At 45.3% G+C, this 23,074-nt stretch overlaps 1 protein-coding gene across 8 annotated transcripts in view; it reads left to right on the forward strand.

The window, feature by feature from the left end:
- The first annotated feature begins 8,805 nt into the window (after positions 1-8,805).
- The window catches only part of FLVCR2 (FLVCR heme transporter 2), a 37,906-nt gene continuing 23,637 nt past the window's right edge, over positions 8,806-23,074 (forward strand). For all 8 annotated transcript variants that reach the window (XR_005566593.1, XR_005566594.1, XM_027720044.2 and 5 more), the window contains exons 1-3: positions 8,806-9,456; positions 21,015-21,156; positions 22,353-22,493. Coding sequence is in view for 6 of the 8 variants with exons in the window: in XM_027720044.2 (XP_027575845.1) it covers positions 8,941-9,456; positions 21,015-21,156; positions 22,353-22,493 (799 nt within the window). In the remaining 2 variants the exon portion in view is untranslated. The remainder of the gene's footprint in view (positions 9,457-21,014; positions 21,157-22,352; positions 22,494-23,074) is intronic.

The following is a 23,074-nucleotide window of genomic DNA, read 5'->3' on the forward strand; positions in this document are numbered from 1 at the left end:
AAGTGCTTTTCTCTGGGATTTGTCCTTTCAAGCCTGAGAGAGACAACTGTCCTCCAGCTCTAGAGGCCTTTGTCTTTACAGGCTCTGCTTCTGCTCCTTCAGCTTTTGGTAGATTTTCTCCTGGATTCTTCACTCGGTGTTCCTCAGGGCTCTGATGGTTCCATGTTTTCTGGTTACAGTCACAGAAAAAAGCTTTGGCTACCTTGCTTGGGGTTTGCTGTGCAGGGAACTGCAGGCTCACGCTCCTCACTGAAGGATGCAACTGAGCCCTAGCACAGCTTGCACTGACAACAGTGTCACCTAGAACAAGAGATCTCCATCCTTGCTGTGCCCTTTGTGTTTTCTCATGCCTATAAAATGCTAAGCTTGGTTTTAACTGCAGGTGGAGAAGGTCCTACACTGATGTATATGTCAACTATGCCCACGCAGACATGAAGCCAATATTTTTGCTGCAGAGCTGTCGAGGTCTGAGATCCTTCATACTGGGTGGGGTTCACATAATGCCCACAGAATTGCTAGACTACTCACTGGTAACGTCTCAGACCTATTACTGCGACTCAGAACGAAAATAAGCGGTAAGTGGTGAGACTGGAAGACAGGTTTGCAACAACATCCTCTCCAAAACTTAAACAATGTTCTTGGCACATTCAGTTAAGCTGTCTCTCCTCTGCATGGCTGGCTGTGAGCTGGAAGGCCTCCTAGCAGCAGCACTAGGCTCAGCCGTTTTGGCCAAACACTGGGTGTTCCGCTGGTGCTAGGAGACATATCTTCCAATCTGACTTGTCTTTGCCCCAGTCTTGCCCTCAAAAACCTGATCACAGAAGATGATCTGCACAGTTCAAGCCTGTTTTGACTTCTGTTTGCTTATAGTGATTGTGAGGTGTCTCGGAGGCAGTCTCTCTTTGTTATGAAGAATGATTCTCCTGGGGGAATGTCCTTATCACCCAAGCAGCATCGGACAACAGATCCTTTCAGAGCCATTAGCCCTTTCAACCAGTGGCTGAGAAAAAGATCTTTTCCTGAGGCTATTTGCAGAGCTGCACAAGCTGCTTATTTAGGCTGTGTGAGGAGATTCTTTCACTTCTGTACCGGCGCTGTCTCTTGCTTCTTTTTCCTGGGCTCCGGGCCTCTACTCTCCACTCTTCAAGCAACTTCTTTTAGATTTCGAAGTAGCCAAGTGCCTGTTCTTCGGTGTGGCCCTCGCTGTCCTCAAATGAACTGTAAATGAGCCTAAAAGAGGAGCAAAGGGCAGGGAGGTGGCCAGGGCAATTATCCCCGATTGCTTTCGATTGCTCCTACCAGCAGTGCAATTCCTTTCGACATTCATTTCCACGGCGTCTGGCATTTCTCAAGTGCTGTGGTACCTGGCCATGCCCAGCCTGCAGGACCACTGTCGTGCTGGCTATTCCAAGGGAAGGGGATGCTTCTGGGAACACAACTGGATAAACCGGGTGATGGCTGGTCCTGTGGTAGCCTGTCCCTACCCAGCAGGACGTCTGCGCCTGTCTATGGCGCTACCTGTCCCTCACTGAAAACCTCTCTCCAAGCAGTACATAGATGAGGAGTCACAGGAGGCTGAGAGACTCTTTCCCAGCCGGGGAAGGCCAGCTGGGGAGAGAGACAGCTCTTCTGCGAGCACAGCCTGCCGAAACACTGCTTGCGTGCTGGCCTCTGCTGGGCGAAAGCTGAGCGCTCCCAGCCTGCACCTGCACTCTTCTTGGCAGAGCCGGTTTGAAGGTTGTTAGCCTGGCTATTGCCAGACTAGAGGGAGGACTGAGCGGCTCAAGGCTAATGTGTGTGATGGCAAGTGTTGGGTAAGGCTGCCTGAAGGGGGATGTCCATGTCCAAGTGGAAGAGCGAGTCTATAGTCTCCCTTAGCCAAGGATCTTGTTCTTGGTCCAGGGACCTGTTCTGCTTTGTGGTCCCAGCATGTTTCCATTGTTGCATGAGGGTATGAGGAGCTTGGCTTGGTGTTCCCCACCTTCCCCAGCTCCCGAGGGGCTTGCAGAGGTGTTTGCAGGCATCGCTGGGCTGGATGTGGGGGCTGAGCCTGAAAAGCATCACAGGTGGAGGGAGCTACTTGCTAAAATAAACAGATCTGACTGCAGCCCTGATTAACTATAATCACCTTCACCAGGACCTGAGATAAGAATGGTAGATTTCAGTGTTTTGATATCCAGAAAGGCTTTTGTAGAAGCACTTGGGCTGTATTTGTGCCCAACAGCCATGTCCCTGGGGCTCTGCTGCATACTGGGCAAAGCCGGCCGGAACTGAGAGCAGGTGTAATGTGGCACTATGAGGCAGCTGCCGGGGGTGCTTTTCCAGCCTTAGTGACCATTGCCTCCACATTCACTTGCTGACTGGTGTCTTCTTTGCAGAGAAAACAGAGATGTGTGGCAAACATCTGTTGATACAAGCAGAGGATGGAGAAGGCAACTGGGGAACAAGAGAATTACATTTTCCTTCACGGCCTTTACTGAAATTCAATACCTCCCATGGATCGAGGAATCCTGGCAACTGTGCAGAAGGATAGCAAGTCACAAAGCACAGGGGGTGTTGTAACTTTCTCTCTTTCCGTCCCCCTAAAATCACAGGCTCAGCACTTTACAAGCCACCTGTATCAGCATTTCAGGCATGCTTTTATGGTAAGATAAATAAAGACAGGACATTCAGTGCTGACATAATCTTAATGTATCTCTCCCGCTGCGAAGCCCAGGGCAATCTTTTATGTCTGGTATTCCCTTTCTGCTTCATACTCCTCAGCTCAGCTGCAGGCTCTCCGTGTGGCAGGTGCCAAGGTGGGGAGACACAGAGCTAGCCAGTCCAGGGGAAGGTGCATTCATCCCACTGTATGGGGCTGTTTTATGAACTCAGGTGTCATCACTGTGATGCCCTTTCTCTAAATTGATTCATATGTGAATTTTTCTTCTTGAGGGGTACAAAAAGGGTAATACCCAAGCACTGTTTGCATGGAGTCAGAAGAAAAGTAGAGGCACATCTTCCGTTTGGCAAAGGACAGAATAAGCAGCTCTGTTGCCCATTTTGCTGTGGCTCCAAAGTATTTATGTACTTGTTTTACAAATCCCATCTCAGAATTCACTTCTGTTAGAGCTGCCAGCCTGCATCAGCAAGAGGATAATCTGCTGCATACTGGACCAAAGCAGCAACCCACAAAAGAGACCCTCTCTCTGCTTCTTACAATGATCATAGTGTCCAAAGCAGCACTTGTCATACAAGAATTGCTGCCTGGATGCTAGATCAAAGAAGATCGGGAATCACTGCTAAGAGACAAAGCATTTTTAAAAATCACAAGCTGTCAAGAAGAGAAAAAGCAAAGCATGGCATGAAATGGTGAGACTTTTCCTAGCAAACATCACTGTGCTCACTTTGTCTGGGTTCTGCCGTGGTTTTGCCACCTTATTGATTAGCGATCCGGAGGGGATTTGAGCAACATGGGTATAGATAAAGTTTTTTTAGGTTAATCAAAAAATCTACCCAATTAAATGGTAGGGAATGTATATTCATTGCTTGCCAGGGCAGAGTTACAAAATTACATGAGACTGTAATTTTTCTTGCAGCTGAGGTTGCAGACAGCAGCTCCTCAAAGTCCTACTGCTTCAGAGACATCCATGCAGAGAGAGCACACATTCCTCCCAACTTCTGCACCAACCAGCTCTGTGCTCTTTTCCTAAGATGCAATCAACTTTTCTGCCCTTACAACAGCGATGGTTTGGTGTCATGATCCTCAGGACTTTTCCCAAGTTTGTCTCTTTTGCTGCAGTGTGAGTGGGAGAAAGAAGAGGCACATGCCTGAGTTCAGCAGTGAGACCATGCACATTTCCAGCACTCTTTTATTATCAATTGATGTCAACTGCAAGAAATAGAAGATGAAAACCTTTTTTTATGTCATTGGCATGAACTAATATGACTCACTGAAATGGAGGCTGGAGAATGCTGAGTAAGAAGGGCTTATAAACTTAGAGCTTTGGTATTTGGGGTTAATCTGTGACCCTGATCTGGACTGGGGATGAAAATCTAGACTGTGGCTAAGTTTTGAGTCTAACTAGATCTTTTTCACTTCTTTTATTCTGATTTTCATGTCTCATGTGTGTGCCTGGTACACAGCAGAGGAGTGAGGTGGGTTTGCTCCAACGACAGAGCTTATGCACAGCTTTCCACACAGCTGCCTATATCTCCGTAGCTTTTCAAAAGCAAGAGTTGAGAGCTGGGCTGAGATGCTCAAGAAGCACAGCAGACTAACCACAGTTACACAGTTTTTGGATTAGAGCCGGTTCTCATCCGGCCAGACCAGAGATGGGGCAGAGCAAGTTGATATCTGTTTGCAGAAAGCCATGCAGAGGTAGCGTAACTGCCCTGAGTCTGGAGAGGTGTGCACTAACCAAAAACTGGCACTTCTGAGGTACCATGCATGCAAGTGCTCTTCCATACTGCACACTCCTTTTTACACCTTTTTCTTGCTGCAAAAAGGCAGCAGTGAATTAGCACTTCAGTCATGCCTTCCCATGTACTCTTTGCAGTTCAGACCTGCATGATTTAGTCACACAAACATCACACCTGAACTAGACAGAGTTAAATTAAGGCCATTGCTGTGTTAAAGCCAGGCTTTGAACAGGGAGATTGGATTTGCAAAGAGGTGGTATTTCAGGCTGCTGTTGGGAAAGCCCTTGCAGCCCAGGCTGGAAGGTATCAAACTGGAAAAACAGTCACGCCCCTGGCAGGACCACAGGCAAACCACCCAGGCAAATTACCGTAACTCCTTGTGCCCCTGTAAAATAGACATAGGTGATGCGTCCCCAGTAAAGCTCTTAGAGAGCAAGAGCTACACATGAAATATGCTGAAGGGGAGCAAAACATTATTTCCCTTCCTTGAGTTATACTTTTGAAAGGCCTTAAACTTTGAACAGGATAGGTTTGGTGCTCAAAGTTAGCCCCTGCACAACTTTGATGGTTCTGAGGTCTGCAGTCTTCTCTAGATGAGATTTTAGAGTGTGCAACCAAGCCATTGTGTTTTGTGTAGAGGAAGGTAATTTTTACAAAATTTTGAGTGCTGAAGAGGTTGCATGCTGCATTGTAATGAGTGGAGTTGTTAATCACTGCCTATGTACCCAGATCTTTACACTAGAAATGTAACAGGAAAGATTCTTAAGGGTTTAGGGTGTATCTAATCTACAGTAATAAACTAACCCACGGCATTTATAAGCTGTATACTGGGTCCTGCTTTCTGGTGGCACTTGGGATGCAGAAAGCTATAGGTGCCAGCAGAGGGCTCGCAGCCTTCCCTGCTCCGTAGGGGAACACTGCTGGCTTTGTTCAGCGCCGCAGCCCTGCCACGGACTGCACCGTGTGTCTCCAGCTGAGGACTGCATCCAAGTGTGACCCAGAAGTAAGTGGCTCTGCCAGCTATTCGAGTCTTGCCATTTGGTCTTATGGTACAACTACCTAACCTCTGAAGAATTCCACTAAAGCAGTTTGGGTGTTGAACCCAATATGAAACCTTCTCCCTCCACTAACCCTGTGATGTCTGTTGTGAAAGGTTGTATGGGATATCTGCTGACAGCTCCTCTAGACCTAAACGCTATCAGTCAAAATGCAATAGAGCTGCCCAAGAGCTGCACTAGTTAGGCTTTGTAAGTGCAATGATGAAATTTAGAGACAGAAATCACAAGGCTGCAAGTTTGAAAGCAAGGGACATCCTGTGATCCTTTGAGCTTAGATACTTCACATTTAAATGGAGCCTAAAGAACTGCATAAGTGGAAGATTCAGTAGATCCTCAAATACCTGCTTTTCCCTAGCAACTTTCATTTTTTGTCCACCTACTCCTTGGACCTCTGATCCAGTATGGGGTAGAAAAGACATCAAGGAATTATTCTTTTCACAATAATTTTCTATGATGCTTTCTGCACAACTTCCAAGCCAATTTCCACACCCATTCATATTGTCTTGCTTGTCATTGAGCCCCGTTGCCATGCAGAAATCAGGAAGCTGGATTATCATTGCCATCATCATCCCCAGCATTTATACTTATTGGGTGGGCTTTGAGAATAACGAGCTTGTTGGAAGGCAAGTTCTTCAGTCCTTACAGAACGTAAAGGAATTTCATGTACTCATTGGTCATAAAGGCAGCATATATTCCAAGAGAGTCAGATGTTGGATTTCTTGACATCAGTAGGGAAGAAGATTACAGAGAGGTTAGGTTCTATCTGATGGCCTGTACCATTACATTTAATGTGGGTCTTTCTTCTGCCTCTGGTTTAATGCCTTCCAACCTTCACAGATACTTTTGGCTACAGGATTCTATAAGCTTTTTAGCACTTATGTTTATCTCCATGTAAAGGAGATTTCTCTCTAGCTTTAAAATCCAATTCAAGGGGTCGTCCTGAAATATAAATAATTTTTCATAGCTACGAAATTTTTATATAAAGATGCTCTGATGAGGGAAATCCAAAAGCAGCTGCTCTGTTGCTTCAAGAAGGAAAAGAGGCTCATGTGAGTAGAAACAGATGTGGCAATGGAGAGAGGAAGAACTGCAAAGCACAGGGATTTTGTTTTAGTCCGGAAATTGGCAAATTTTGTAAAGGGGTGATTGAACAGTTCACAGAACCAGAAACAAAACAAATCAGCCTTGAAATCAGAGGACAGGAGTTCTGGGAAGTGTAGGCCTATAGGTATGAAAAATACTTGTCTGAATAGGCTTTGGGGAGCCAGGGTTGCTTCCCTGTCTGGCTCAAAATCAATTGACAGGCTGGGCACTTTCATGCATCTAGTTTCAGGTGTTATTTTCAGCAGGGTCTGTGTTTTAGTCATTCTTGATTTACCATTTTACTTTTCTGATAGGATTAAGACATTGGAGCAAATGACTCCTTACTTGGCAGGCTCTGACTTGCTACAGACTATGTTGGTAATGAATAAAAGGATTTTTAAGAGAAATTTAGGAGCTCAAGGTGGGGCTAAAACAAAACACAAGATGATAGACTGTTTCTGACCCCAGTCTGGAGTAGGGCTGGTGGGAGGTAAAGGATCAAACTTGTGTTTCTTAATTGTCTCCCATATAGCTAAAGATTTGTCTATGTGTGTGTTGTTTCTTTAGTCACGTGTAAAGAAATTTAACTGTTGTCAGTGTTTTCCTAATGTGTGTCAGTGTCTCCTCAACTCCTAATATTTTTTCTTTATACTCCTTCTGCTTGTTCTTTTTCTGTGACTTAAGTCTGAAAACTGCATTGGATATCTTCCTCTTTGCTGCCCAGAGACCTTTGATTAGAGCAGATGCCATACAGTACCTAACTCCATTATCCTGTGTTTATCTGAGTTTACAAATTAAAGATGCCATGGACTGTGATAACACTTCCAGCTACAGATAGCTACAGCTACAGAACTAAATGCAACATGTAGGTGACATATTTAAGTTAGGCTTTAGTAATTCAATAACGTCTGCAAAATCAGCAAATTTTGTTCTTTGCTCTGCTTAAGGAATTATTAATAAATGTTAGTCTTCTGAGCAAACCCAGTTTGCCATCCTAAAAATTGCCTGTGTATTTCTTTTCTTATCTCTGCTTTTCAACTGCTCTTTAATCAATGATAATGATTATCTCTTCAATTTCTGTATAATATTGTTGAGAATTTTGTAAAGGCCTTTTCAAATCTGATGAACCTAAAAGTTAATTTTATGCATTATTTTACTGTTACAACCTCACAGTTCTCAGACTAAGCAGCTGTTGGACTATGATAGTCTTTTTCCAGCTCTCTTTTTTCACTTCTGCCCTCTCTGCACCAATATCACTCATTGCATTCCTGATAACATAAAATTACAAATTTATTAGAACAAATTACTCTGTTCTTTCTGTTGTCTCTGTGGAAAACTTAGAGTAACTTTGGTTGCCTAACTTAATAATAAATTGGACTGAAAACCTCTTTTCTGACTTTGGCTTCTGAATGTGTCTTTCTTATTTATTATGTAAAAGGGCTACATAATGACTATGTTGTACCACTGTGAAGAGCATGCCACAAGTTCCACCAAGTATGTAAAAGGGCGACATTATAATGTAGCTACCAAGTAAATACAAGCGAGAGAAACTTCACCTTTTCATTCTCTGACCCAAGTCTTTCTGTCAGGAATACAACACCCTAAAGACACTGCTGCCATTTTTTCAAATTAGTTTTGATCTCTGTGTTAAATGCTGTAAGAGAGCTGAACAACACTAATAATCTTGTGCCCTTGCACTGAGGAATGTTTATGCAATTCAGGTAACATGATGTTAATTAAATGAACTGTAGATCATAAATGATCTCCAGGCAGGCATCTGCCAGTGGCTTGTTGCTAAAGTAATGGGAAAACAAGGGCTGACTCATTAACTGCGAGTTCCCCGTGAGGATGGAAACAAACATCACTTTTGGCTCTTTTGCTTCAGTTGGGTTGGGATGTTTTAATTTTCACTTCACTGGATGTTTTCACTCTCTAGTGTGCCACGTCACGAAAAAAACAACCAGAGGCCAACCCAAACGAAACCCAAACCGGTTCCTCCTCCAGGACTCCACCCTGGCATCTCTGGCAGGGTCGGGCACAGCCCACTCACAGTCTCCCCCAGGACACAGTTCTGCTCAGCCCGTTCATCACTGCCGGCTGCAGCCTCTCGTGCCACAGGCCCTTGGAACGCCAGGGCGGCCGCTCGGCGGGGCTGGGCAGTGACGGCAGATCTGCCCGTGCCCTCCCGAGCGGCCCGGGCCCTTCCCGTCCCCGCGGCAGGGCGGGGCGGGGCGGGGCGGTGGGCGGGGAGGGCCGGGCCGGGCCGGGCGGGGGCGCCGGCGCCTCCCAGTGCGGCGGCCGCCAGTGAGCCCGGCGGGGGCGGCCGGGTCAGGTAGTACCGGCGGGGACCTGAGCCGAGCCGAGCCGAGCCGAGCCGAGGACGGCCTGCAGTGCCGGCATGGTGCTGCAGGAGCCCGCCGGGGCACGGAGTCAGTCGGCTGCGGGAGGAGGGGCTGCTGCTGCTGCCCCCGCCGAGGTGCAGCTGTCCCGGCGTCGCTGGGCCGTGCTGCTGCTCTTCAGCAGCTACTCCCTGTGCAACGCCTTCCAGTGGATCCAGTACGGCAGCATCAACAACGTCTTCGTGCGCTTCTACGACGTGAGCGCCTTCGCCATCGACTGGCTCTCCATGAGCTACATGCTCGTCTACATCCCCCTGCTCTTCCCTGTCGCTTGGCTGCTGGACAAGAGGGGGCTGCGCCTCGTCGCCCTGGCTGGCTCGGCCCTGAATGCTGTGGGCGCCTGGGTGAAGCTGGGCAGCATGAAGCCGCATCTCTTCCCCGTCACCGTCCTGGGGCAGGTCATCTGTGCCCTGGCCCAGGTCTTCATCCTGGGCATGCCCTCGCGCATCGCCTCTGTCTGGTTTGGCTCCCACGAAGTCTCCACCGCCTGCTCCATCGCGGTCTTTGGGAACCAGGTAATGGGCATCTGCTTCTCGGCTGGCCAGGCATGTGGGGCTGGCTGTCACCCACCTGTCGGGGACTGGGAGTGCTAAGGGGGAGAACCAGGGAGGGGGAAGAGATGCACGGGGCCAGGAGGGCAGCAGCAGCGATAAGAGGCACTTACCGGAAATTCCCGCTGGGAAATGCAGCTGGTACCTGGAAAAACGCCGCTGTGGGCTGATGCTGACAACAGAGGCAAGCGGGACCTAAGTCTACAAAGTTTGGGGCAGCATGGGGGTTGGATATTATTCTGGATTTGAGAGATGTTTGACTCAGGGTCTTCTCCAGTGCTCTCCTCTTCCCATGTTTGTGAATCTCCAGTCCAGGGTTGTGATTTAGTAAAATCATGGATGGGCTGGAGGGAAATGCACAGTGCTGAGAAACATGCTTTAGGCAGTGTCCTTCAAACCTCGGATCTGCAGTTGCCTTTGGACTTGACACTGCAATATCCTCTTCCCGCTGACAACTGGATGGGGCAAAGGAGATTATCTGTCTGCTGAAAACAGTATTGTCACTGAGCCCTGGAGGAAAAGGACTTTAGCACTTTGATACCTCTTAAAAGTAGATACAGAGTTCCTCTGCTTTTTCAAAGCAGTTGCTTTGAAAAAAAGAAAAGTTCCATCAGGCTAGTGTGAGGTCAGTTCCCCAAGCACTCTTGCATCAGCGTGGGTCAGGGTGGCCCGTGACCCACACTTGCTCAAGCTATGACTGTCTTTTCTTGTAGCCAGCTAGAGCTCAGAGGAGATACATTTTTACACAGCTTTGAAAGGATCAGGAAAATAGCTTCTTGACCCTTGCACTGAAACGCAATCATACCAGTTGAACGAAGCGGATAGGCCAATACTGATGCAATGAGGCATAAGTAGAATGAATGTGGCTCTGCAGCCCTGACATGAAGAAGAGGGAAGCAGAACCTGGCATTAGCTGATACACTGGACCTGTTCCCCTTGCTTTGACACCTAGGTACTCCCCTACACGTGACTCTGTGCATCACCCTGGACCATTCAGCCTGTGAGTGGCTGCCATTCAGATTTGAATGGTTTGCAGTTCTGGTAGCTTCTAATGCAGGCTTCTTCCCGTGTTTCTGTATTTATTTAAATACTGCTGAGGGAAAAAGAGGTGAATGCTTGGGGATGGTATCTGAAGGACTGAAGATTGCAGAACACCACTAGGGAATTAAGGAGACCGCTTTACATTTTGAAAAGAGAAAACATATTTATCTTTCTCTGAGTGCATCTAAGCTTTCCTTTTTGCTCTTATCACCCATTCTAGCGGGCTGGGTTTTATGTGTTTTTAAATGAATCTTTAGAGTGGAAGGCATCTAACTTGGCATTAGCAAATAAGTAACTCAGAGTTTTGCTGTCAGACTTTTTAAAAATTATTCAGGTGGAATTACTCAACAGTGTGCATAAGAAATCTAAACAGTGAAGCTGTCAGCCTGTACTATATGCCTGTGTGGAATCCTCATCATCCTAAAAGAAGCAGTTTAGTATAACGGTTGTGGAAAGCAAACTTTGGCTACACTTTTGGTGCTCCACACTGCTCTGGCAGTTGAACTGACGTGACAGTGAGACTTCAGTTCAGTACATAGTCTTTTCTTTGTAAGCTCAGACTTTCCTCTTATGGAGCATACTCCATAGGAAAGACCTATTAATTCCCATAGTCAAGGGTCCTGAGATGCAGAATCACAGTGAATGAAAGTAGCTATTTTGTTTACTGATGATGTTGGGCAGTGGGAAGAAATAGAGGCATCCAGTTTTCCTGACTGCAGTTAAAGAGTGTGTGTTAGGGAGTGTTGGCAAAGAGTATAATAGACGTTGTTTGCTGAGTGATGGTAGTCTTTAGGTTCAAAGTTAGCCCTGAACAGTAAATCATTGAATCAATCAGACCAGGTGTTAAAAATCCTTTAAAAAACCAAACAATCCCTAGTAGGGTATTAGAATCACCTCACTTGTTTCTGGCCATGTGTTGGCTGTGATATCTGAAGTACAAAGAAAGGTTAGATTAAGCACACTTGAATACATGCTGGAGAGCTTCTAGAACATTTGTGGAGGAGGTGATCACATTCACTTGTTTACCCACTGCTGATTTTCTTAGCATTTTACTTTTTTGCGTTCTAACAAGAAGATACACAGGTGTTTTTCTATTCCTTTTTCCTTTTTCCTTCAAGTTCATGTAAGGGTAAGTATAGAATGGAGTTTGCATGTTGGATGCTTTGGCATTATTGTAGTAGTGTTATTAAAATATTACTCACTTCTCAGTGCTTGAAAGACTAGGAAAAATCTATATGGGGAGTCGTGTTCAGGCTTAAGTTCTGGGGTAAATATGCAGAAGTGTTACAGAAATGTCCTTCAGATTTGTTTGAATATTGGGAGGAATTTGTCTGACATGCTTCTGAAATACAGCCATCAGTAGTAGTGTGCCTGCTATGTCAGCAGTGTTACTTGTGGAAGAGCTGGATGTCTGCATGAAGCCCCACACACAAGGGGTGGGTAGGGGAGAGCCGTTTGCATAAGGCCATGCTTCCATTTGGGTGTATTGATTAATCAGCTGCTTCCAGTTCCTGGTTCAGACCAACCTGAGAGGTCTAAACAGACTTCTAACATCTACACTGGAGAGAGATTGTCCTCTCATTCTCTCTGGTGACATGACCGCAGTGGGAAAAAACGCTTTCCTGAGGTAATAGCATTTGGTTGTACGTGCTTGTTGGAACAGCAGATCTTGCTCCTTCCTTTAGCACACTTGCTCTTCTGTCTTTTGGCGATGAGGATGCACATGGTGCTGTGGCATGACAGAACTAACACAGTGGTGGGGATGTTTAAATAACGAGCCATAAATTCTCATGGCTTTTTGAAATTTATAAGCTGGAGTCTGATGGCTGGGTACCAGCTCTCTTCTTCAGCTGCCATAGTGCGTGCTGGACTGCTGTGCCTACTGTTTTAGGCATATCTGTCTCTTATTAGTTCATCTCAATGTTGTCACTTGATGGGCAAGGGACATGGGCAGCATGCAGAGAAGTGTATAACTGTGCTGCACACGGACAAAGAAAGAACATTTATGGGTTTGACTTTATATTACTTTACCACCAGTGTTGGGGTTTTTTTCTATTGAGGGAGACCTTGTTCCTGGTTCTTGCTGTTTTGACAAAGAGAAACAAGCAGCTGGTGGGAGTAAAGATGTGGGGGTGTTAAATGATTTTTTTGCAGTGATTTTGCCTGTTTTTTTCTTTTTTAGCAGGGTGATAGAAGGTGGTGATGTGGTTTTCGAGGAAAGAAAACTTCAGCCTCATATTAAGCTCTGCCTCTGGGGGCAAATGATGTAGCACCTTATTGATCTTTAGGTCTGTCCCTATTCTGATGCAGCTACTATGTGAGTTCAGAGGTTTAGGGCTTCCATAACAGAAACGACCTGAGGCAGAGCTTTTAGGTGATATCTGCAGCCTGCTGGGAATGCCAGTCTAGCAGTGATTAGGTGGTGGCTTTTGAAGTGGACAAACTGGATGATGAGCTGTGAATGAAATTCAGGGAGATGCTCTCTCTTTCACTTCTGATGGGTCCTTTCCTTTTATTCTGAATTGGGGGAAAGAATCTGCCTGGGGTAAAGGGTGGGGTGGGTTTTCCTGTGTAATTGGTCTGCAACATGTGAATGGCCATTGCTTTTGTGCTGGTGAGCCTGCAGTGCTGTTTTTGCCGAGCATGTGTTTGTTTGATGCCTCCCTGATAACTCTGTTCTGTACCTTTTGTCCTTTAGGGAAGGCAGTATCCGAAAATCTAGAAGCATTGTGGAAATGGAGCATGTCCTATGGAATTCCTGTCTTCCAGTCTCCAGTTGACTTCTAGATTTCTTTGGCTGTTCTTTATCTGCTGAAGGCTCCCCATCCCTACAGATGAGATTTGATCCCTGTTAGAAATACAGGCAGGTGGTGATCTGCCTCACTGTCCTCTGTAGCTTGGCCCTGTACCTCCCAGAGTTTTAACTATTAGAATAGAGAAGATTTTAGCAAGGAACAGAGAGGAGCTTGTAGTGGCAGTAGTTAATGGTTGACATTCTCCAGCCCTGTCTCCTTTCTCCCTCTGTAAAAAGGGCGCGGTTGATCAGAACACTTGGATCACAAGGAGTGCAACGTGGCCAACTCTCCAAGGTCCTGGATGTGGCTCATTGTGGGAGGGTGTGCTGACCAAATAGCAATGTGGCTTTCTATAAGTGGACATGGGAGCCTGAAATGAACTTTAATCTACCCATTTCATCTGGTGCCCTCTTCCCAGCCATACACCAAAGGCAGCTCCCCCTTCTCCCTCATCAAAGCATTGGGTTTTGGGTGAAGTTCTGCATGTGAGTTTAAATGAATGCCTGCAGTGTTTCTGCTGGGAGGGCCTGCCCTATGGCACCCTCAGCACCTGCCCTGAGGGATCCGTGGGACTGGCTTTATTCTGTGACTGTAATAGGTCCTTGACCAAAGTATTATATTCTCGCTGAGGATTCCAGCAGCAGCTGAGGTAGTTGTCAGAGCTGAAACCCGTCTCTACTTTGTTCTTTCTCTTGTCTACTGCTGCTTTTTTTCCTGTGTTTTGTTTATTTCCCTGCAAACTGGGGGAAGGTGCATTCAAGGCTGACGGGCCCTGAATGACTTGCATAGGTCACTGTGCAGTGTTGCATCATATTAACCTTTATGAGATGATGCCACAGAAGCAGAAGTGTGATGAGGAAGGGAGTTTGCTTTGCTTACAGAAGAGCTTTGGTTGTGCAATCTTCAGACAAGTTTGAAAAAAATTGTCTTCCACATCAATGGGAGAGTAAAAAGAGCCTAAGACCTATCTTATCTCATCACAAGGCTAGATTACAATTTTTCCTTTCACAACTTGGGTCCTTTCTGCTTCTTAAAACACTTCAAGAAATTTGTCTAAACTGTGCAAATACAAGCTGTGCAAATATGTACGTTGACTTCCTGACTATCTGGATTTCGACAGTCTCTTTTAATTTTGCTCTCAGTGGTATGGAAGAAGCATATTCTGGGCAGCAATCCATACAAAAGTATACTGGTAGGAACTGGCATCTCCCGCTTTAAATAGCTCCTCAGTTGTGTGTTTTCAGTTCTACTGCAGCCTTTTGTATAGAAAGGCAGCTGAGACCTGTGCTCATAGCAAAGTATCGGGAAGTTGATGTGCAATTGGAATCACGGGCTGTGAGAAGCGGGTGGCTGGCTGCTCTCTGCCCGTTGCGATACATGAGTTGTAGGGTCCAAAAGTTTAGCTCTTCCTGTGAAATGTCATGGTTACAGCATGGGAGGCACCCGTAGTTAGAAAAGGAGGGAGCACCATAAGGCAGAGCTTTGATACACAGACAAGAGTAGAGGAAGAGTCTGTGGAATAGGCTCTGGAGCTCTAGAATAGGCTTCTCCTCAAGGGACTTCCCTGGGTGAATCCAGGGGTGATCTAAGTGTGATGTGGAGTGTATCCTCCTAACTCTCCAAAGTCTTGTCTTGGAAACTTGCTAAGACTGTTGAAATCATGGTGTCTGAAAAGCCTGTTGAATTGGTGTTTATCAGTGCATAATCTTAAGATCTTTTGATTGCTGCAGTTTCTGCCCAGTTGGCCAAACCAGGAGGCTGCTGGCCTTGGGCTTTCCTGGGACTCCTGCCTGTGCTAGGCCTCTTAAAAATTCACATCACTTTCCCTTCCTCCGTTCCTGATTTGAATATCTGGTAACAGAGTAGTTTGATGTGTTTGTGTATGAGTGGTGTGGATTTTCTGTTGACTTGTTCTTTTGAACTCCTGGATGAATACCAGGTAGTCCTGATGCTTCGTAGAAAAAATTAGTTGAAATAAATTGTTTAATATCTTCTACTCGTAATGCTTCTGACTTTTGCTATGTAAAGAGGTTCTGTTGATGTGGAAACCTCCAGTAATTATCATGTCATGAATGCTGGCCGAAGACCTCCTCTTTCTTGAATGTTCTCCTTCCCCAGTGATCATTTTTTGGCCCTACAGACCTTCTGTCATGTTTTCTGATTTTGTTGTGTTTGAAGAGTTTTGACTCGGTTTGTAAAGTTGTTCTGCTGGCTTTTTTGGTTTAATTATGGTTTTACGTCAGACCAGTCCAGCTTGCTGCCATTTTTCTTTTCTTGAAGGAATAAGATTCAATTTTTGATTTAGGTTATGTTCTTGGTTTTTTTGGTTTGCTTGTGGTTTTGTTTTTTTAATTTTTGTTTTTTACTTAACTGTAGTTCTTTTATTCTGTTCTAAAATATTTTGCTAATATGCTTTAGGCTTACAATGAGCCTCTGATGCAGTGTCTTTGCACAGTCCGAATGCCACTTGCAAGCATTTAATTTTTAGGCTTTTTTTTTTTTAATTTCCTTTTAACACACTTCTTTCCTCTTAGGCAGCTTCCTCTTGTGAGTTATATATTGCCATAGTGCTTTGGAGGGTGTTTTTTTTGTCACTGCTGCAAGGAAGCTGAATTTGAGTGCAGCGCAGAACCATTCTGTAATATTGATTGTAGTCACACTGTGCTGCTCTAGGCCTAAATCACAAATTGTGCTGCCTCTTATAAGTTCTCCTCAGAAAAGAGTATTTATGGAATCCAAAAATTGCAGTCTCTGCATCATCCCTGTCATGACACTTATTTAGCTTGCAAGGGCATTGTTGAAATTTCTTACTGTTGTATATTTTTTGCTTTTGCAGCATCTCTCTCTTTCGACCTTTTAACATTTTAATTGACCTTCTGGGTTTGGTGGTCTCCTCTGTCAACATCTGTACTTATGGAATTTCATAGGGCTTTTGTATTCCTGTTGCTGATTCTTAGTTTTTTTTGAGGTGGAGGTCCACCTCCCACCCTCCACTCTTCCATCGATCATTCATTTACAGATTTTATGCTGATATACCACTGATTATCTTCCTTCAGCAGACTTTGAGTATATAATCACCTAAACCTAAGAGATCTCATTTTCCATTTCAAGGCTTTGGGTACATTTGTACCATCTTCTTAGCTACTTGGTCTTGGTTTTGTTGGCTATTCTTGTATACACTTGAATCTTGAATATGATGTTGTTGTGACTGCTCCTTGACAAAATTCAGGTAGGAAATACATTCCTTCTGTCTTTAACCAGCCTTTAAATAAAAAGTTGTCTGAACAGTGCACTCTGTTGTCATTGTTGATTCCCTGGTAGTCTGTTTAAAAGTTACCCCAAAGCCTTTTTAAAATAAAGTGCCAGCAGCCTGGTTCCTGAAGAGAGATCCTTGGGGATCAGGGCAGTCCTGGGGGTTTTGAGTGTGAGGATGTTGAGTGATGTGCCACATTTTGGGAACTAGAGCCTATCTCTATAGGTCTTGGACTCCTTTTTGCCTATATAAAGGTTGGAAATGCTGGTAAGAGGGACTGCATTATGATCCCTTATGACTGATGGTCTTTGTAAGAAAAGTAAAACAGATTGTTGCAGAACCAACCTTTGTTTTACATTGCTTTATTTTCCCTCATGTGAAAGGTGTGGAGAAGGGAGAAAAGTTATTTTTCTCTTTCTAAGTTACCTTTTGAATTTTCTGGTTAATCGGTTACAGTGTTGTCTGTGGGCTGATGGTGATGCGGGTACTGATCTGCTGAGAACCAGGCTAAAAATCTCCTTGTGAAAGGTAAAATATGTGCAGTATAATATTCTTCATGTTGTTGAGAGCTTGTCTTCATTGGTAAAAATGTTATGACTAATCCAGGGTTTTTGAGTATCCTTCAGGAAATCTTCAGTTTTGGCCAGGTCAGGGAGATTCATCTTCACAGAATTAATAGCATCAGTTGCTCTGAAATATAAAATGTAGTTCCTATTGCTATGATTTTTTTGTTCATTCTACTACCAAAGGTATAATGAACTCTTAATGGATAAAAGTGGTTCCTTTCTTTTGGAAGGAGAAGGGAGAGGACAAAACATCCATTTATAGTTAGAAAAATTGTTCAGGTCTTCTGAAAAGGCAACAAGTAGTGTCCAAAAATGCTAAGTCTGTGTCACATTGGGTAAATTATGACTGTAGGACCTCCCAGTAAAGGATTTCTGAACAGTTTGCACAACAGACACTCAATACCTTCTCTGCTAGGTATATCAGATAGATCCTTTTTCAGGAAGGAACAGCTAGAGGGAGACCAGAAAGATTGCATCTCAACTGTGGTCCTGGAGAAACTTATGTCAAAAGTCAGAATAAAGCATGATCTCCTGTTGTTGTTTAGCTGCTGTTCAGCAGCTCATGTGGCTAGTGTGTGATTGCAGAGAGAAGTAGGCCAAGAAGCATGTAGCACAGGAATCCAGCCTAGTTCTTCCAAGAATTAAACAGTGGTAAGACAAAGGATCAATTTCCAGAAAGGTGTTTATAGACCTTATTTGTTAAAGGGTGTAGGGAACATGTGAGACCTGATATGTAAGAGGCAGTAGGACTCTTCCCTTGAGTGGAAAGGAGCTATGTTGAGAGTCTCTTCCTCTAAGGTTGAACCTTTGGGAATGCTACAGAGATAGGAGTGAAGCCCAGGGTGGCTCTATCCTGGGCTGACCACGCACACCAGAGCCACAGGCCTGCACTTGGCCACAAGCAGAGCAAAATAAATGCACTGCAGAGACAAGCAGGCTTTTGCCCCTCTGTGAGCTTCTGTGTTTAATGCAGTTACTCTCTCTGTGCAGCTGCAGGCTTGTGCAGAGGAGGGGAGGCATGCAATCTGAGGAGGATCAGAGCTTGAAGCCTCTAAGCCAGCTGATAGTCGTGCTCACTGATAGTGGGCAGTGCAGAGGAGGAGAGCTGGCCTGACTCGCTGCGATGAGAGGCTGAGGATAGACCATGTCTGAACAAAGTTGAGCTCTGGCAAGTTTGGTCCTGTGTCAGGGGCTATCTATGCTGTGTGGGTGTTAGGAAGGTTTATCCTTCCTAATGGTTTAAGTTTCCTCCTGAGCTCTTTCAGTCCAAGCTTGACTTGATGGCACAACTTGCGTCTGTCTTCAGTCCACGTAACCAAGGCTCAAGTGTTCTCATTCCTGACAGTACCCTGAACTGATGGGGCACATCTGTAATCTCTTGGTGGCTACTCCCCCTGGCTCCCTGCAATGTCCCAGCACCAAGAATGAATTTAGCACAGGTATCTGTTGCTGATCCTTACCCAGGCTATTCCAGGTCCCAGTGGAGGGCATACTGTTTGATACAGGAGAAGTTTGGCCAGACATGGTTGAAAATTACTTGTTTGTAAGCTAAATAGGGTGTCTGAGGGTAGCAGATATCTCTGTTTGAAACATAAGTGTTCTTCCTGTCTCAAAAATCCACCAGCTGGATGAAGGAGTAGGCATTTTGTGGAGAGTTTTCTCGGGCTGGATGGCACAAGCTGACTTTTATCTCAACTGTCAGATATGGCAACTGAAATGTATTTGGTCTGAGATTTTTATCCTGGCCAGTGAGTGGGCCTTCCAAAATGAGGCATTTGAGAAACATGGAGATATGACAGAGAAAGCATGCAGAAAGCATGAGGAGGTTTTGCTAGAAGGCAACCTGGGCAACATGTCTGAGTTCATGCCTGGATTACAGGGCTCTTGGGACATCTGATCTGTGTAGCTTATGTGCTTTGTTGTGATTTATGGGCAGCATAGTACTTGCCTTTCTTAGTCCTTACTTTCTATACCTGTAGAGTCATAGACCTTTTCCAGTGACTGTGAATACATTGAGCACTGCAGAATCCTTCTTTAGGGAAGTAGTTGGCTAGTGGGGCTGTCTTGTTGCTGTTCAGTTGGCTGTGAGGCATAAACAGTATCCTCTCCAGTCTGGAACAATGAGTCATGGTTGTGCTAATTGATTCCCATCAATCTAATATTTCCCATAAGGAAACACTAAATGCAGTGGACTTTTGACTATATCCTCATTTACTCATAGTGTGATGAGTTCAGTGGCTTTATAGAGGTTATATTGGTGTAGCATGAATAACCACTGTTTTTTTAAGCTGCTATTCAGTCTTGGTTCAGTTAGCACTATGCTGCTACTGTTAGTGCTTTCCTGTCTCCAGGCAAATAGCGTAGCCTGCAAAAGAGATTGGAAATCTCTGTTTCAAGCAAGAATGAGAATGGCTGCATGGCCACCTGGTATCTCTCTTTCTTGGATGCCTTCTCAGTCCTTCCAGTTACTGAATGCTCTTGTGTGTGCCTGGTCACTGTCCACAACAGCAAATATAGGCCTAAATCAGGCCTGTGTTGCTAAGTGAGGGTGTTGCTAAACAACAAAAAAATGTTTTTTTCCCCAAACGTGGGTGAGTGTGCAGAGCCTTGAGAGCAAGTGGGAGTTGAGCTTTAGCATGCCTCTTTTTCAGATGACCAAGATGCCTGCAAATGCTTGGGAAGAGTCGGGGGGACAGGTAAATACACAGTCCTTGGAAACCAAATGGTGATTGAAATACAGGCACAAACAGTGTAACTCAAGGAGTGAGGGAAAAATGGCTTTTGTAGGCTCCTCTGCAGTTTGGAGTACTCATGAATATGCTGAGTGCACTTTGGCTCCCACTTTATGGAAAGAAGAGTGTGCTCCTAAGCACTGAAGCAGTGATTTCTTCTTTCTTCCATTTGAGGGTGGCACTGAAGGTCTGTGCTACTGTCAGTCGCTCTCATTGCAAAGTGTGTGGCAAAGCCTGTCGTGCTGCATTGCTTTGTTGCTGAACTGAAGAAATAGCTGTGGAGTTAAAAGGCCTAATATCTTCACCAGGCTGCATGCTGCCACTGCAGGAGCTTCTCAGCTGAACATATGAGGGGCTTTTGGCACAGTAGGGACTGTAGCTGTAGGGGTTTCTTCTTGTAGCCCTTCAGAGCATTTTACCAGGGTCAGTTGCCAAACCCCATCACAAAAGCAACCTCAGTGTGTAGGATACGTGCTGTCAGCACTTCTTTTGATTTCAACCTTGATGTTTTTCTAGGTTCTCCTGGTGGTCATAGGGTGAGTCTTGTCTTGGGAGGGCGCTCATTTGTAACAGTGTCATAAAGTGACGGAGCCAGATTAATATCTCACTTATTATGAGTGGGCAGGTTTCTCTCTTGGCCCTTTCTCCTTGTGCTTGTCCGATTGGAAAATGAATTGTTTCAACTCATTAACCTAGTAAAAATTGTAGTGGGTTTTGATGGTCTTGTTTTCTGTCATTTTTAATGAGTAAAATTGGATTACTGGGTAATGCGGCCAGCATCGGAGCAGGTGGGATGTGTGGGATGTGTGTGTGGACAGGAACATACATGCATGGGGGAGGTCAGGGGAAGCAAGACCTCCATTTCAATGGAGGCAAGTGTTCGTTCTGCTCAATTCTATTGTGAAACCTTGCCTTGAATATCCTGACAGTTTTAAGTGCAGTGGGGGAACCTCTCTTATGGCCTAATTGCAAAGGGTAGCTGGCTTTATCTCTTAATTTTTGGGTGGTAAGGAAGGTTTTCATCTTGGTTGTGAAATCGGATTAGGCTCAGTTGAGCCTTTACTGAGCTATAGGGTGGTGGCAGTGTTGTGGTTTCATATCATGCCTCTGTTTATCCCCTCTCTCTCTTGCTCAGCTTGGTATCGCTGTGGGCTTTGTAGTCCCTCCAGTTCTGATTCCTAATGTGGAGGATGTGGAGAAGCTGGCCTACCACATCAGCATCATGTTCTTCATGACTGCAGGTGTGGCATCAGCCCTATTCATCCTGGTCATCCTAGGTAAGGAGGTGGGAGCATGCACAGGAAACCAGGTGGGACTGAGAAGATCAACCTGGGGATGGGGGGGGGGGCTGTGTGCCAGGAAATGGGTGGGGAAGGTCATCTGGTGATGCAGCATGCAGCTGACAGGGTCATGCAATACCCCATCTTGCTGCTTCAAGTCCTTGATGAACTGCACATGTGAAGGGGAGTATAAGAGGTTGTGAATGAGCCTGCCAAATTGTTCATTTCATCTTTTGCCTGCTTAATAAAACCATGGCATGAGTAAATCCTTTAAAAACCAACAGAAGTCTTCCAAGTTTCACAGTTATCTTCCCTACAGAGTGCTGGGCCTTGGGTTGTGCCTTGGACCTGATGACCTCCTCAGGGTAGAGAAAAAGAGGCAGGTTATATGGCATCACAGGAACAAGCTGTTCCTAAGAGAAAAAAAGGTAACTAGTTATGAGTGGATAGAAGGAAGCACTGAGGGCAGTAGCAGGAGACCAGAGGTGCAATTCTCCTACTTCATGCTTAATCCATGAAGTAGAAGCCAAATCTTTAGCATGAAAGACTGACATGCTCATTGGAGAGCAGACGTTGTCTACTGAACTCCGTGGAATTTTTTGGATAGGCTCCTCTTGCCAGTTTGTTCATGTTGCCGGTGGCTGAATCAGATGTAGACTTCAAAGAATCTGGGGCAGGGAATAGACAAGGTACAAGAATGGCTGTCTAGCACCTGGCACAGCAGAATTGCCTGCGACTGGCAATTCTGGACGCTAATGCTAGTAAGGGACAGCAGATGACTTGGCCAGCCTAAAAAGTTCCAGGCCTGAAATAAAACCTGGCATACATAGGTCATTGCTCACCAGGCACTGGACTCTTCAGAGGCCATCTTTGCTGTCTGACTTTTCCTAATTTGCTTTGGCATTTGTAAATCCACATAATATTTTAGCAGCTGGCTGATCATCCTTCTGAAGACAAAGGAATGAAATGCAAGGCGTTTTCCTAGTGGGAGGAGTTAGTGTTGGAGGGAGCCTGTGCTCTCCTGTTCCTGGATGAGTTCATGCATGGAGATCAAAGCTTAAGGACACTGGTGTGTTTTGTATGCTTGGTTTTACTAGTCTCTCTGCCATCCCTCAAATGTCTCTACCCACAGTGTGTGCTCAGGGCCCCTGATGACACCATTACAAACAGGTATACTTTGTGTCTGATTTCAGTATTCAAGGAGAAGCCCCAGAACCCTCCAAGCCGAGCTCAGGCCTTGATCCAGTCAAGACCAACGGCAGAATATTCCTACGTGCAATCAATCCTCCGTCTGCTCCACAATGCCAACTTTTTGCTCCTTATGGTCACTTACGGTAAGGTCTGGCCTTTCTCCTTGTGCAATTATCACTCCTCCCTCCCTCTCTGTGCTCTGCTGGAGCAGTAACTGGCCAGAGTTGTTTTAGGGGAGCATGAAGATAGCTGTCCTGCCACAAACTAGGAATCCTTATAGCCCAGTACTCTTAGCAGTAGTTACAAGCAAATGCCTAGGGAAGAATACAAGCAAGGCAAGTACACAGAGGACAATATACCCCCACTACTGTTCTCCCAAACTTTGGCTGTTTTTTGCTCAGGAGATTTCTTTATCCTGTTCTTTCTTCCTTATCCTGTTCTTTTTTCCTTAACCTGTTCTTTTTTCCTAGTCACTTAGTTACTTGCAATGAGCCAATCTAAGTGCTTACCTAAGAAATATATCGGAGTGTCTAAGTGCACGTCACAGCACTGAGTGAAAGTCATTTCCCAAGGCAAGGGTATGACTGCTGGGCATCCCAGTAGAGGTCATGTGGACTATGCAGATGTGCAGACTTCGTCAGCTTCCTAGGCAGTCCCTATGAAACAAATAGAAGGAAAGGCTGGAGAACATCTTCTTATGCCATCTGTCCTGGCACTCTGAATT

The sequence above is a fragment of the Pipra filicauda genome, unplaced genomic scaffold, assembly GCF_003945595.2.
Source record: "Pipra filicauda isolate LSUMZ 115617 unplaced genomic scaffold, ASM394559v2 scaffold75_size2874737_pilon, whole genome shotgun sequence".
NCBI classification, from domain to species: Eukaryota; Metazoa; Chordata; class Aves; order Passeriformes; family Pipridae; genus Pipra; species Pipra filicauda.